At 38.8% G+C, this 15,910-nt stretch overlaps 1 protein-coding gene across 1 annotated transcript in view; it reads left to right on the forward strand.

Moving 5' to 3' along the window:
• ROR2 (receptor tyrosine kinase like orphan receptor 2) overlaps positions 1–15,910 on the forward strand; it is a 141,673-nt gene that overhangs the window by 120,503 nt on the left and 5,260 nt on the right. The window contains exons 5-7 of the mRNA XM_056514675.1: positions 8,622–8,749; positions 12,120–12,434; positions 14,128–14,373. Coding sequence (XP_056370650.1) covers positions 8,622–8,749; positions 12,120–12,434; positions 14,128–14,373 — 689 coding nt within the window. The remainder of the gene's footprint in view (positions 1–8,621; positions 8,750–12,119; positions 12,435–14,127; positions 14,374–15,910) is intronic.

Below are 15,910 nucleotides of genomic sequence, written 5' to 3' on the forward strand. Positions count from 1 at the left end.
AAGACAAGGGTTATTATATTGATCTTGTCCCTGATGGCATTTGGAGAGTGGGGTGAGGATCGCACCAGAACAAGGTCAGAGCAGCCTGGTGGGAGATGGGCTGCCCTTCTCTCACCTGTTCACAGGACGAGAGGGAACCCCAATTCCCACACCGGTCCCCTTGGTGAGGTCAGATTCCCCTTCCTCCCCTCCCTCAGCTCCGTGGATACCAGAGTTCTTTTCTCCTCCTCCTGCATGGCTTTCCCATCTTCCCTGGTAGCTGACAGATCTCTAAGCTCTGTCCCCCAGTCCCACCCCTCTTTTGCTGAGGTGCATCCACCCAGGTGGAGCAGCCTGCACTGACTCCAGGGCACGAGCATCCCCATGGCTGGAACCCTGGCTAAGCTGCCCAGGATGGCCCCTGCCAGCCCTGCTTCTGCCTGGTATAGCTGCAGTTTTAACGATGTTTTCAGCTGGTGGACTATTCTAAACCCTTTTGGAGCTGGCCTGTGCGTAGTCACTCACTCAGGGTGGGATGGCAGGATGAGGATGGATAACAGCTAAGAGTTTTGCTTTCCTCTGTCAGCAGAGGGAAGAGGGAGCTGCTTGTTAGAGGCTCTTCAGAGAGGGTCTGTTGGCTCTGCTCACTTTCCTTGGATATGTCAGAGAAAGACAATTTATTAGATAGTCATAACATGCTGAGGGGGATAACATGCCTTGAAAAAAGGGGTGGAGAAGAAGGCTCATAATGGCTTCTTTGGTGAGTGAGAAGCTGGAATGCTGCATGGCCAGGTTCATGTTCCCATGTGTTGAAATTAGTTTTTTGAAGGTTTTTCTTTTCAAATTTTCACTAACTGTGGTTATAACAGAAATGTTTCTGTTAAAAGTGTCTGACACTCAGCAAAACAGATCTGCAGCCTTCCCTGGATTGCCAGCTGACTCATGTGATTTCAAGATTTCATTCCAGTGTGCTAACACCTATGAAAGCAGAGGGAGAATTTATAAAAATGCCCTTTGAGTAAACTGAAAGAGAGAGTTTGTAGGCAGAAGTTAGAATGTTGTTGGCAGAATATTAGATCATCTGTTTGAAGTTACATGTGTTAAGCAAGAGGATTTGGGTTGGTTATACAGCTAGGGACAGCCCTCTGTTTCTTACAGAAATTCAGAACATTGATGTCCCTGTTTAGTTTTGCTTCCTCGACTGTTTTACCCAGCTTAATGTAGTAAAAGCAATCCTGCCATCTGTCTATACTTTTGCATGTGCTGAACTTGGAATTTTTTGGTACACTGAAAACTTTCCTAAAGATGCAAAGCAATAATAAATACCTGAATATAACTGAAATAATAATAAATAATAGTAAATACCTGAATACCAAGAAACCATGCAGTGGTTATCTAATGAGCAACCTGTTGCAGTTTTATGTGCTCCTTTCTCTTGTATATATTTGCCGGTGAAGGCTGTTTTTCATGTTATAGGAGCAATGCTGGGTGAGTGTGTGAGAGAAAGGAAGGCAACACAAATTTCCTTTGGTTTTATCCACTTTAATAATTGATTGTAGTATATTTTATCAAGGACACAGCTCAGCTAAGAGTTCTGACACCCTCTTAAGACAATGTCTACTGAGGAGCCAATTTGGGTCATAAGTCAGTGAAGGCCTATGATTAAACCCTATTGATATTCTCTCCCTTTCTTGTTTTTAAGTGGTTTTAAATATTTAGCAGTAAAAGAAATCTCCTTCCACAGTAACATTAGATTATAAGTTTAAAACTTTATTTTGACTATGTTTTAGAGACAGACCTTGGAGCATTTAAAAATACTGATTTCATAATCCATTTTGGCAATATTTTCAATAGTCTACATATTAGGGTGTTTTAAAGTTTGAGTTGCTCTTTGACAAGCAAAAGTCTTCTCTTTAGTTTGTAACAAACATTAGGTCCATTTGTAGGTGTGTTTTTACTAATGATATTTCAATTAGTTGCTTTATCCATTAGCTGGCTTAAAATGCTCTCTCAGGTCCTGTTATTCATGTGAACAAATCCATGATCTAATAGAACCAGTAGAATAAAGATCAGCTGTTATTTTTGACTGATCTTAGGCGTTGAATATGGAGTTTCAGTTCACCCTGTATTTTTTTAGTAACTAGCAGATAAATATTCAAATCAAATGCAACACAATTGTTCTGTTCCGTAATTGGAACTTTCAGTAAATTCTTTAAGGTATTCTGTGATGTACTACTTTTCAGATAAAAGCAGGAAATACTTATCCTTTTGTGTGCTAAATGTAAGGGAATCTTGCTTTTTGGGTCTGTTGTTACACTCAATAAGCATCTGGTAGCAGAAGTCACGGGCCATATCCATTGTGAGTGTAAATTGTCATAGGCCCATTAACTTCAACTGAGCTATGACTATTTACACAAATTCCCCTGCCCATTAGTTTTTTGTTTTTTAACACTAGACTCCCCTTCTTTTCTGATAGTATTTCTTACATTCCTTTAGTGCAAAGGAAAAGTCTTACTGTATTCTAAGTATTAAGTGTTCTAAGTCTCTCTTTGAAGAGTTAAGTACATCAGTATGGATTTCCCGAAATCCCAGGAGCGCTGATCTTTAGGCACAGGTGAAGACATGCAAACAATGATTTTAAGTGCCAGAAAGGTGGGTTATTTGCAGAAACCTTTGGTCAGGGGATGAAACTGTTTGTTCAGAGGATGGATGCAGGTAGGGCAGGAAGCCTTCTCCCATGGTGTGGGTGCAGGGTAGCCTCCATTCAGGCAAGGGCCTGATGCAGCAGTCAGGTTATCCCTGCCAGCCATTAGCTTCTTGGCTCCAACAGGAAAGGCACAAATATGCACGTGTGGAGTTTTTGGTGTTTTATGGTTTGTGAGTTTGGGGTTTTTTTGAGGTTTTCCTGTACACCTGGGCTTTCAAAACGACACTAAAACCAAAAACCTACTTGTGTGTGTTACTGAATTTCTGCCCTGTGTTATGGGTGATGTCAGAAGCACCTGACATTAGCCCAGCCCTTCAATGGATAGTAATAGTTCAAACCATACTTTTAAAAAAAACTGTGGTTTTTTTTCCTCCATCAAATATTTATATGCCAATTGTGTTGGCTTGAATGTCAGTAGTAAAACTCCCATTGATGATCTGTGCCCAATAGTGGCCTATGAGGACAAGCAATTTAAATTAAAGATGGCATTTCTTGACAAATTTTCTTCATGGTGAAACAATAAATTGAGTGTTATATTTGATGTTTTCTCTGAAGGCGAATATACAAACCAGGCCAGAAGGTACCAAGTATTTCTCTGTGGTAACATAAATATATATCCACTATGTTTTTGACTGGAGGCAAATCTTATAGATGGGATAATGGCATGTGACAAAGGTAGTATGTTTCTTTTCTCTCAGATCTCATCTGTGGCCTGTTGAGCGAGGGGATATTTGGGGTGTCAAATAATTCTAACCATTGAAAAGTGATCCTCTTGTGAATAGACTTTGCTTCCTAGCATTAAGATATGATATATGTCAAGAGTAAGGGTAACATATTACGAGGATTGTAGTGCAACATTATAAGATGTCCTGATTTTGAGATTAAGTATAAAGAAACCATGAATAAATGTATGTGTGTGTATGTCTTTTTTACTGCAGCCCTCTATAATGCCCTTCCCAGTCAGAGAGATTTGCTTCTCTTTGATTATGTAGACCCTTTATTCCTTTATTCTTTTTAGTATTGCAGGTAATTTAATTTCTGTGGTTTATATTTATGAAGTAGCCACACACTTATAATCTGAAATATGATGCCTGTCCTTTTCCCTCTGATCTTAATGTCCATCATTATCATTATTTTTACACAGCTTCTGACATTAGTTATCAAGTTGTAACTATCAAAAATCCTGAGACATCCCAGCAACTGTACACCAACTATTGTATTTCTCTAAGAATAGCAAATAGGCTGATATAAATAATTTGTCCTTTCCTTTATCTATCAGTCTGTGGTTTTCTGTGCACTTGTTCTTGCTTTGCCATTCTGCTTGTAATGGAACATTAGGTGGAGGTCTAGCATTCTCAGTATTTAACAGTTCTTGATTAAAAGCTGCTTAATCCCTGGACAACATGGAAGAGGGTCAAAGCTTCAGGTTTATTTATTTGGGAAATTTATGGGAAATTTTAATTGCATTGAGTTTGCTTGTGGGAAACTTCTCTAACAAAGTTTCTACTACCTTTTAAAAGCTAACCTTTGGAATATCCTGCTGTAGTCTATGAACTGGTTTATGTTGTTTACTTTGGTAAAGTGTAGGTTGAGATTATGTCTGTCCATATAACTGCTAGGGTATTAGTAGGGTATTATTAAATCGGGTTTTTTTCAATGTATTCAATTGAAAAACTTATTCTTTCTGAGCTTTCTGGAGAATTTCTGTGTTTATTTCTATGGCCGGTGCACAGTGTTTTATCTCTTCTATTTTCAGGAAAATAGTTTTAACTTAGAAGTTTCTGCTGTCTTTGTAAGTAAAACTTGTGGTATGCAATCAGAATAAAGGTGTCTCACTAGCAAATGATTATCTGGTACTCCTCAGTTCTGCTTTCATAATTCCTTCTGTGAATCCTTGCTAAAAACTGTTAGAGCTTCATGTTTTTTCTGTTTCTGAGAAAAACCACAAGGCCTGCTTTTACTGTGCTTTCATGGGCACTGAATGCATACTGAAAATGCTCATCAGATTTAGGTGCTTCAGAAGGTGATTTCAGTGTTAAACAGAGTTTCCATGGTTGCTTTGTTTTTACTTTGTTTGACTTTTTTGTTTCATATCCCCTCCGGTCTGTTCAGCTGCGACAGTTGCAAACAATAGGTGGTGTCACACAAATAGCAAATAATGTATTGTGCTGAGACAGGTTCTTTCCACTTTCAAATTTTCCACGAAGAAAAGCATCTTTGTTGCCAGTGTGTTTTCTTCTGTAGTGCTTTGGTGTCCTTTCTGTGTCACATATGAAATTAAAGTAATGCTTAATGAGAGGGTGGGGGTAGTGATGTCCACTATGTTTTTTCTAGAACCTCTAGAAATCTTTTTATGTATTTGTAGGGCAGATAGCCATCTTATGGAAGAGTTGCATGACCTCCATCTAGAGTTTTCTATTCATCATGGTAGATTTTATTCCTCTTCAGAGGCACTGGTTCTTCCAGTTCTTCTTTTATAGAGCCAGATGTTCTTGGAAGTAATGATTTGTAGCAGTGGGAGGAGTAGCACTGCATGATTGAATGTGCATCTTTTTTCTACACTGCTTGCTTGGTTAATTCTCAATTTCATATGGACTTCTGCCCATAAACTTGAAGGCAGTCTGTATTTTATGAGGTGTTGCAGTGCATGTGTGATAAGGAACTTGTAAATGCTTATCGACGGTTGGCTCATCAGGATGTTTCCAGACCTGGTACCAATTCCATGTTGTACATAAAAATAGTATCGATATTTTGGTTTTATTTATGTGTGACAGAGGCAGTAGGTTCTTATTCTTTTGCTTTTGATTAGAAAGCCTAGTTCTTAACTGAATTGTTCTGACAGAAGATCACCTTGTGGGACTGGTAACTGATTACACTGACTCTGAACTATGGCATAGAAGGCCTGTTTAGTCATATTCTTTACAATTTTATTTTTAAATCCAAACTCTGGTCAAACATAGGATGAGTAGCTGGGAGGAGACTTGACTCAGTAAGAGAATACCTTACCTGCGTTCTAACTGAGTGCTGAGAAAATTCAGTTTCCAGGTACACTCTTTGATTCAGTTTCCAGCAAAGGTGCAAAAAAGACTAACACTTAGCATGTGCCTGGCTCTATTTTCTAAACTAAAAAAAAAAAAAAAAAAAAAAAAAAAAAAAAAAAAAATTAAAAAAATTGAAGAAAATCATGAACAAAGGTGACAAATTACCTGTGGTGCATAGCTTGTAAGATTTCTGCAAGTGGAACAAATTGAACTCTTCTGGGTTGCTATTGTGGAGTCAGATTTCCACTTTCACCAGGGTTCTTGATCAGAACAGACATTATAGCTAAAGCAGCAGGAAATTAAAGAGTCAATATTTCTGCCTATTTTCAGCAGCTTTTAATTATTGCACTGATCAGCAACTGAATTGCTGGCACATGGTTTGGAGCATGATTCAAAGCCACACATTGTTCCAAGGGCTCCTGTTCAAACTGAGCATTATACCACTCCTATGATGTTTTATCAGACTCTCCCCAGGTTGCTTTTTTCTGCAAATTTTTTGTCATATCCCAAGGGTACATGTAGCTGAAGGATAGAGTAATCTATAAGGAGACTCTTACTGCTGCCACTTCTGCAGCTGAAATCAGTTTTTTTCCTAAGAAGACTAATGTAATTTCATTCTCTCAGTACTAGTACTAGTCAAACAGCATTCAGTGAGTTTCCTGACCTGACAAAGATGCGTGTAGAATAACAGCTGCACTTCTGTCAGAGTAACTGACATCAGATTACTGTTTACTTTTGCTTGTGTCCACAGTAATGGTCATATCTAGTTTAGTATAATCAGCAGTTGACTATAACATGGGAGAGGGGAGCATATGTGTGTATTTGTAGTATCTAAGCTCTGTTTAAAAGTTCTTGACAGAAATAAATAAACGGAGCTAAGTAAGACATCACACTGATTTTGTCACCAAACCCATGGTGTTTGGAGTGTGCTTCTTTCCCCCCTTTTTGGTACTGACAAGAGAGCCCTGAACTGAGGCCTGAAGTGTGAGATACAGTTTCAGTAAGATACATTGCAGACCTTGTTCTGCAGGATAGGGGTATGAATTTACTCTTAAGAAAGAGGTCAAATAGAGGTTTCATATCCATTCAGCTCCTTTTGGGAATTGCTGACTTCCTACTGAGGTGGTCAAGGATCATAAAACGGGCACAGACAACATGCTTTGATATTTTTGTCCCTTCAGGAATGATGCAATTGTTGCAAAATCACAGGGTTTTTTTTTGTAAGAATGAAAGAATGTCACTGTAGGGAGTAGTTGATCCTATGACTCCTCTTTTGCTTCATCCACCCTAATCAAAAACTTACATATCTTTGAGGAAGGAGAACTTGTTTCAAAGTTTGTAGACAAAATGTTGCTTTATGAATATTTAACAATAGTACTGTGATAGGAAATAAAGGCCACATCTGGATAACAACTGCATGATACACTTTATATCCATTACTTATCAAGAGTCCTGTTAAGTCACTGTCTTTCTTGGGGGCAAAGAAGAGATGCAGCTCAGGTGGTGATTGGTGGTTCCAGCTTTTGGCTACCTGTACAGACAGTTCTGCCAAACTTTCCACTGTCAGAGGTTAAGAAATATTGATAACATGTCCCTGAAGAAGTGGGCTGTATCAGGAAGACACAGCAGAGGAAAAATGAGAAGATTGCTAAGACAGAGTAAGGTACCAGTGTCAGGGGCTGCAGAAGGCACAGGTAATGTTGGCTAGCTGCTATCAGGCAGAAGGTTTTCATGCTGATTTTTCTCACCTAAAGTTTTACACATAGTCACTCACAGTTTTGTCCTGATATGTGCTACTTGAAGGAAGGGTGGAGGTATTTTAGAGAATTGGGAACATGGGTGACCAGAATAGGTGGTAGTATCTGAAGATAATAAAGTACAAAGTGCAGAGAGGAACATTGAAGTAACACTTCAAATGTTGCTGGTGTTGGAGAGGTACCTCAACTTTTGGACCATTTAGTTACAAAAGATAACTAAGTGTTTAGATTTCCTACTCTAAAGACACATTTTTTAGGTCATGATTTTACTTATTTTTGGTTATCATGCAGTAAATGGCATGAAATGAATCCATCAGGTTAGTGAATCCTACACTGAGGCAGTGCCATGCCGGAGGAAACACATGGCATATTGGATATTTACTCTGAGAATGCTCTCACTCTGAAGTCCCTTTTCAATGCTCTGACAGTTATGATCTGCAGATCAGCTCTGTATTATTTACAGGGGCTTTGGGGATGAAGTGTTGAACCACTGAGCCTTTAGGCTAAGGCTTTTGTGCCAAAATACTTATGTTGATGCAAGGGAGTGAAAGGGCCAAAGCTTCATTGAGTTGAAAACAATACTGAAACATATGTTGAAAGAGAAATTTGGCAGTGGCTTTCACTGGAGAGAAGAGGAAAAGAGGTTATAGCCTTGATTACTCTTATTCCATGTTTTAATTCAAACTTGGCAAGATCTCTTTTGCTATCACTGGATGAAGAGCTATGAGGAAATGGATAGCGGGAGAGGGAAGTGGGAGAAGAGAACAAACTGCCTAATTTTATGGGCTGCAGCTGTATGCCAAAAATGCATGGGGACATGTAACTAGATCTGTGTTGCTGTCTCAGTCTAAAGGCTTTTTAATAGATTCATCTGTCAAATTCCATTATTATTAGCTTATTATTTTAAAACTAATGTTGGGTTTTGTTTTCTTCTTTCTTTAATGAGCTGTATACAGGGTCCCTCATTAATACTTTTAAGGTGAGAGAGAATTGGAGGGAAAAGCTACACTTTGGGAATGGGACAATTTCAGATTTATGTTCTTTTGAGTTTTTCCACTTTCATAAGAATACATTTTGTAAAAATCCGTTGGCAGCAGAGAGACATCTGCATATAAAATCCTAACATGTCTTTTGCAGAGAAGATTACCATGAAGATGGGTTCTGTCAGCCATATAGGGGAATTGCGTGTGCACGAATCATTGGAAACAGAACCATTTATGTGGACTCCCTCCAGATGCAAGGGGAAATTGAAAACCGAATTACTGGTAAGCTTGCATGTCTCTTTAGCAGACAGAAGGAAGCATTCATAAAAGTATCCAATTCAGGTAAACACAGTGCTATCATCCTTCTACTTTGGTCAGCCAATGATGAACACATCCTTATATTATGGTTTAGAGGGTGTGAGCCTGATTTCCACATGAACAGTTAGTGAAATTTGAAGCAAGGAAAATGAGTATCTGTGCTAATGTGTAAGGCTTCTTCCATATTCTTAAGTAAAATGTCAGAGTACTGAATTTTTAACAGCTTCTAGTTTATACTGGAGCCTTTTTGCATGATGGATTCAAATAGAAGATTTTTGAGTTCTTAAAATGGATTTGTATATAGTCAAAAAGTACTGATCTTTTCTATTTTGTAGTAGTATATGGTGGCCTCTCCCTTGGGCTTCTTTCCTTTTTGTGTAATTGTGCAGAGACTGGAATTCATATAGATTTATATAAAAAAAGAGCTATGCTCTGCCTATGCTTAATCTTTCTCTAAGCATAGTTTTGTACAGAGTTGCAAACATGCATCCAAAACCTTAATGACTTTAAATGGGCTGTACATCAACAGGGGTTTTCCTCACTGGGTCTCAGTTAGCTGGTATTAGCAGCTGTGACTCTGATGTACACGAAGTAGAGCAAGCAAAATGAGCCCTTTGAATAGAGCAAACTGTTTGTCATAATATTTAACAAATTAACTCAGTTCAGCAGGGGCTGATTTGCATCTGGCCAGATACGGCTCACTAATGGATTCTCCAACTTCAGCATAACTAATTGCCAAAAAGAGTTTAACTTCACTTGTCAGCTCTAACTCCCTAAAGATATTACCTTAAAGACTCATTGTTAAGCCAGAAATCCAGGTGCATTTTTTTTCCTGTTCTTGCAATGGTGATCAGATTTTGATACTGGCAAGATCCAGGTGTTGACCTTTACTTACTTACACTGTTACAACACATTCTCCTCTCACCCTTCTCCTGTGTTCTGTTATAATTCCAGCCTCTTTAACATTATGTCATTAATTAATACCTAATTTTTTTTTTTGCCAGCTACTCTCTGTCCTGTTTGGATGTTTTTCAGCAATATGGAAATGTTCAATTATCTGAAATGATTAAATCTGTAATTCTGCAAATTAGGTTCATCATGTTCTTTCACAACCAAACCAAACAACAAAAAAACCTGTGGTATTATCCAGAAAATGTTTATTGATTTAGTTGTACTTGTTTCTGGGATATGGGCACTGATGACCTGGTGGCTGGTTTCCTCATACTACCAATTATAAATAAGATTTCCAAGGCTAGGGTGCTAGAACTCTCTGTTCTGCAGTTGTGGAGAATTCCGATGGAAGTGTTCTCTTTCAGGAGGACATTAAGAACCATATATACCACATATAGAGCTGCCCAGTGTCTAGCTAGGAAGTAATGACAGTCTTAAAAACATAGCATTTTCAGACTATGTACTTTTGAACGTCATACATCTTATGCAAAAGTACAGTGAGGATTTCATAGCATTATTGGTGCTTGTAAGTCATATTATATATAAAAACCAGGTGCTCTATACCCAAATGAGAAGGTATGTTTGAAATTGCAGTAGATTGTTAGGTAAAGGAAAAACAACATTTGAATGATTGTTGCTTAAGTTTTGCTGATAGTTTTGCTTATACTTCCTAAATGCAATTTTTGATAGTAAGTGTGTGTTCCAGTGTGCATGGGAAGTGAGGACACCTACTGTCCAACACCAGGAGCATTTAGGAAGGTTACATTTATGGGGAATTTTCATTTTGCTTTTTCATTTTCCCTTCTGTGCTGTTGTGAGAAACACATATTTTTTGACTCCATGGCCTCTTGTGCTGTTTGGTCCTGGCCATGTGATTGGGTAGGAATAACAACCTTTGGTTAAAAAAATAATGGAATTTCTGGACAAAAGCTTTAGATGTGGCTTGGAAGACTGGAAGGCCAACAGTGAATAGTGCACAGACCTGATGCCTGACCCATGTATATGTTCTTGGCTGGCTAGGTCTCTGCTGTGCTGTTTAAACAGTTTAACATCTGTTAAATAGTAAAATATAAACTCCTTAGATGCCACCACACAGTACTGCTGGTTTCTGCACCTTCTATCAAAATAAAGATATCATTGTAAGTTGTGCACTCTTCTCTCATAATGATCTAAATTCTGTATTGCAGTGCCTTCACAAAACTTAGTGTGGAGTTTCAAACAACTAACAGTGACTACTCCTTCAGTCCTTTAGTATAATTTTTTTTCCCTTTTAGTCTTTGGGACTAAGCATATGTTAAAATGTTCTTTTGAGCCTGATGGTCTGCTTGCATGCAGTGTTCCCAGCATGACTGATAAATGGTTATATTCATGCATTAATATTTCTGAATTAAAATAAGCAAAGGTGTAAACAGTCTAAAAGGCTAGATTTGCAGCTCCTTGTTGCATGTTTGGTGCTCAGGAAGAGACTCCCTGAGAGACATGGTACCATGTGTCCACAGGAAATAGATGATTGAAAGGAGAGAACTGGACAAGAGAGAAAGAATTTATTTGTAAGTTGTAAATAGACTGCTGAATGACATTTCCTCTTTTTTTGCAGTGTGAGTTGGTGGAACATGCAGTCTAGCAATTCTCACTCATAAATGGTTCTTTAGTGGGGGAGTGAGTGTTCCTACTTTTAAAGGTTGATTCAGCACCAGACACATGACGCACATACACATTTGTCTTCCCTTTGCAATGTGCAAGAAGACTTAGAGCTAAATGTTAGTGTGTAGGTGCTGAGAGCTGAAGGGGAGAATTACATTCCTAACTCATTATGACATTCATCTTAATGTGATCAGCATGCTGAGACTGATTACGTTAATTTTCCCCAAAGCTGATTCCTGTTACACTTCTCATGTCTGTTATAAGCCATGGATCCCTAGATATCAATGATACACTTCCTTTGGCCTGACAAGACTTGAAAAAGACTTACTTATTTATGAAAATGTCTAGAGGAGTAAGAAGTTAGGTTATCCTTGCTCAGATTTTATGTAATTAGGAACTTCGGAAACACATACCAGTATCCTAGCAGGTGTATCTCGATCCTTTCAAGTTAAAATTAGCCTGTTGCCTGTAGTCTGAGCAATGGTGATCACATGGGTTAATTACTGGGGAGCAAGGCCTACAAGCTCTGTGCAGATGTCAGAGGGACACTGAAATGCTGTGTTTTCTTCCTGCATTTGTCAGCGCTCCTTTACAGCAGAAATCACCTCACTTACCTGTTGCACAGTAGGCTTTCACTCCCCCAAGGAAAGAATGAAGGTGTTAGAGGCAAACGACACGAAAGTGAAGTTTTCTCTCGTGCTGTGAAGCAATGCTTATCAATGCTTTTGTTCCCCTGCAGCTGCCTTCACCATGATCGGCACTTCAACGCATTTGTCTGACCAGTGCTCGCAGTTCGCCATCCCCTCCTTCTGCCACTTCGTGTTCCCCCTGTGTGACGAGCGCTCCCGGACGCCCAAGCCGCGGGAGCTGTGCCGGGACGAGTGCGAAGTTCTGGAGAATGATCTCTGTCGGCAGGAGTACAACATTGCTAGGTCAAACCCCCTCATCCTGATGCAGCTGCAGCTGCCCAAGTGTGAGGACCTCCCGCGCCCAGACACCTTGGAGGCTGCCAACTGCATAAGAATTGGGATCCCTGTGGAGAGGCTGAGCCGATGTAAGCCGGGGTGTTTCATCACTGGCAGAAAGTACAGCTTGTTGCTTATTGACTCTGAGGGACAATACTTTATCAGCCAGTCTTTTTGCAAAGAAAGCGCTGAACTACTCGTTTTTATCTTGTTAATGCTGAACCTAATCTTGCACTGTTGCAAGGTATAATTAGGATGATAGGAAGCCTAAAGGATACTGCTTGTACCAGAGTGTGTTATATTGACCACCCTGAGCTATAAAATTTTCACCAGGCTGATTTGATGCAGACTTGCAGCTGTTGCCTCCACCTGTGGCTCAGTCCTTGCCTTTTTGGGTGAGCCTCCCCACACAGCTATTAAAGAGTTTTGTTTACCTGTTGGTAAACTTCACATAGTTTGTTGAAGCTTCCCTAGAAGATCTGTCAGGAAACAAACCACCTAGTGTTCTTTCTTTCTATATGGAAACACACAAGATTATTAATCCTGTAAATTAAATATGGGGTGGAATTTTCTTTCTTTACCCACATGGGATGGGTGAAAACATTGATCTTGCTTCCGTGAATTTATATTTACATCCATAAGTAGAAGGGCTGTTTTGTTGTCACTAATTATATGCAGACAGTGTTTCTGACTACTCCATTTCATAAAAATTAATCACAACCCCCCCTACATTGTTCAATAAGAAAGCTCGAAGAGACCAAAGGTGTTTAAAGTTCAAAGTGTGATAAGATTATCCTGACTATCCATTGTCTGAATCCACAGTTAGGAGCAGGAACTATGGCATAATGATGGACGTGAAAGACTAACTCTGTGCTTTTATGTAATTAATGTAATGTAGTTGAGAAGCAGAAGTAACCAAGAATACAATAGCAGAGACAAATCAGACAGGAAAGAAATACCAAGCTAAAGGCATAACAACAAAACAAATAAAATGTCTGGTGAAAGTTGTCTGTGATTCTCAGAGCCAGTGGTGCTGCCCCTGATGGAACAGCTGCAACTGAGTATTTGTGGGGTTTGAGAGGGCTGGATTCATGAGGGCTGGAGAGGGGAGAACAGAAAAATGGAGAAGCTAATGTTGCAAACATTGAGGAAAATGCATGATTCAGCTCAGATGTTGCATATAGAAGACAAGCACTCAAAAAGTATGAAGTGAGCATAGCAGCAAAACAAAGAATAATTATATAGATCCAGCAGATATGAAAATGATGCTTCTAAAGAGAAGAAGATCCTGAATCCTTTCTTTCTGAATAAGGAAAATGAGGCATGAGGCATTAAAAAAATACAGCACTTTAGCACTTTAGATTTCTTTAGCAAGTGAGCAGTCTGAAGAAGATGAGATTATGAGAAATAAAAGTTTTCATTTTTGACATCTGAGGACTTTTCCTGAAGGGAAATTCTTATCTCTGATTTACTTTAGCTTATCATGTTCTAAAGGGGCGTACATGCTTCTCAGTCTCAATTTGAGTTCAGAATTGTGAATACTCATGTGTGTATCATAGAGCTGAGACATTCCAGGAGAGAATCTAGAAATAACTGGGTGTAAAAATACACACAGATACACACAGAACTGAAATTTCAGAATGAACAGCTTTCATTAAATCTTGAGGTACCTAAATTTAAGCAATTGTTTGCATACATGTTCTGTGGACTTCAGCTGTTTTGGTCTTGGTGTCCCTTGATTGTTTTGATTTTTCTAACATTTTCCCAAACCCTGTGTTTTAGATCATCAGTGCTACAACGGCTCTGGAGCTGACTACAGAGGGACTGTCAGTGTTACCAAGTCTGGCCACACTTGCCAGCTCTGGGACTCACAGAGTCCCCACAGCCATGATCTGACAAGCACACAGTTTCCAGAGCTAGGTGGAGGACATGCATATTGTCGAAATCCTGGAGGTCAAATGGATGGTCCCTGGTGTTTTACAAAGAATAAAAACGTACGCATGGAACTGTGTGACATACCTTCTTGTAGTATGTATTCTCTTTCTTTTTTCCCCTACTACTGTTCTTAATCCCATGTAATTTTGAATGTTCCTTGTTATTACAATCACAATTCATTTAGGAGGGTTATACTGCAGCAACTTCATTTAGTATTGTAATTTTTTAATGTTTTCTGGAGACCAAAGTTTGTGAGATATTGTGACAATTTTTTATTATATACTGGAGGCTTAGTCTGAGGTAGCAATTAATGATGATGCTGCAGTTTGTATTTTGACCTGTCAAGTGCAAATCAGATGTGTTTGGTTTGCTCATGCTGCTCAAGGGTACATTCTCTTGCTCTGTATGACACCTTTCAGGCAGCAAGGATTTTCAAAACCTATAGAGGGAGATATAGCACCATGCCTGCTTGGAAAGAAACCATTTCAAGTGCAGAAAGAGCAGTTTAAAGTACTTAAAGCAGATGATCTTATCAGAGAAGTTCTGCTAGTGCTCTGTACAGCACAACTGTTTACAGAAATAAAAAGTGCAGCTCACACAGGTTAGAACTGTTCTGCCCATTTTCCCTGTGCTGGTACAGACTTGACACATTGGTAATGGTCTTCAAATATGAGTGTCTTTGGATAGGACAGTTAATTCTGTGCTTCATTAGGAAGAAAAGCCTGTTTCCTAAAGCAAGATACAGATATGTCTTGGAAGCCATAAAAGTGGATTACATGGATCTCTAAAACTGCTCAGAACTAATACGAAATTTTTTAGTTACTTCACTTTTTTGCAGTAACATGATTTGACATTCATAATAAATTTCTACATTGAACGTACCATGGGTTAAGGATAACACTGAGATGTGGTTGTGGTGAAAGCAGTTGCCACAAATAGCAAAACCACAGGTTACAGAACACATCCTAGGCAGCTCCAGTGAACATTTTTGACATCACTATGCTTTCCTAAAGTCTCCAACTATTAAGTGAAAATGTATTTTAGGAAGGTTCCAGAGCTAAGTGTATTGATGGCTCTTTCATGTCTGTCTCACTCTAACATAAAAGCCCTGCAGTTCTATTAAGTAAAGAACAAATAATATCTCTACCAATGAGAAGTGAAACTTATTTTATTCTGGGCAGAAGTGGCACCAGTAGAGGCAAAGAATTGGCCAAGTGTTGATGAAATGGCTGAATCTATGAGAGTTAGTCAGACTTCATTGTTGTGCTGGGTCACATTGAGTTCACTGGCTTATATATTGTGATAGAGACTGCTCACTTGTGTTTTATACCCTGAACAGGATAATGCAGTGATACCTTGGTCTGTGTTCTGCAGTTTTTTCTACTGGAAATCTCAAAAATAAATTAAAATTAATCACATGCTATTACAGCCCACACTGTAAATGTGCGGCTCCTAGTTTATCTTCATACTGTTAATTGCTATGTCCATTCAACCTTTTTTTGAAATATGTAGTGGAAAATTACAAAGAAAAAGGAGAGGGTAATGTGGCTTGTGTTTTCAGGATATAGTTTAATTTTGGTTTAAAATAGAGTATTAATAATAATTTGTGTTACTATCAAATAGCTTAAAA

This window comes from Oenanthe melanoleuca, chromosome Z (genome assembly GCF_029582105.1).
Source record: "Oenanthe melanoleuca isolate GR-GAL-2019-014 chromosome Z, OMel1.0, whole genome shotgun sequence".
In the NCBI taxonomy this organism is placed as follows: Eukaryota; Metazoa; Chordata; class Aves; order Passeriformes; family Muscicapidae; genus Oenanthe; species Oenanthe melanoleuca.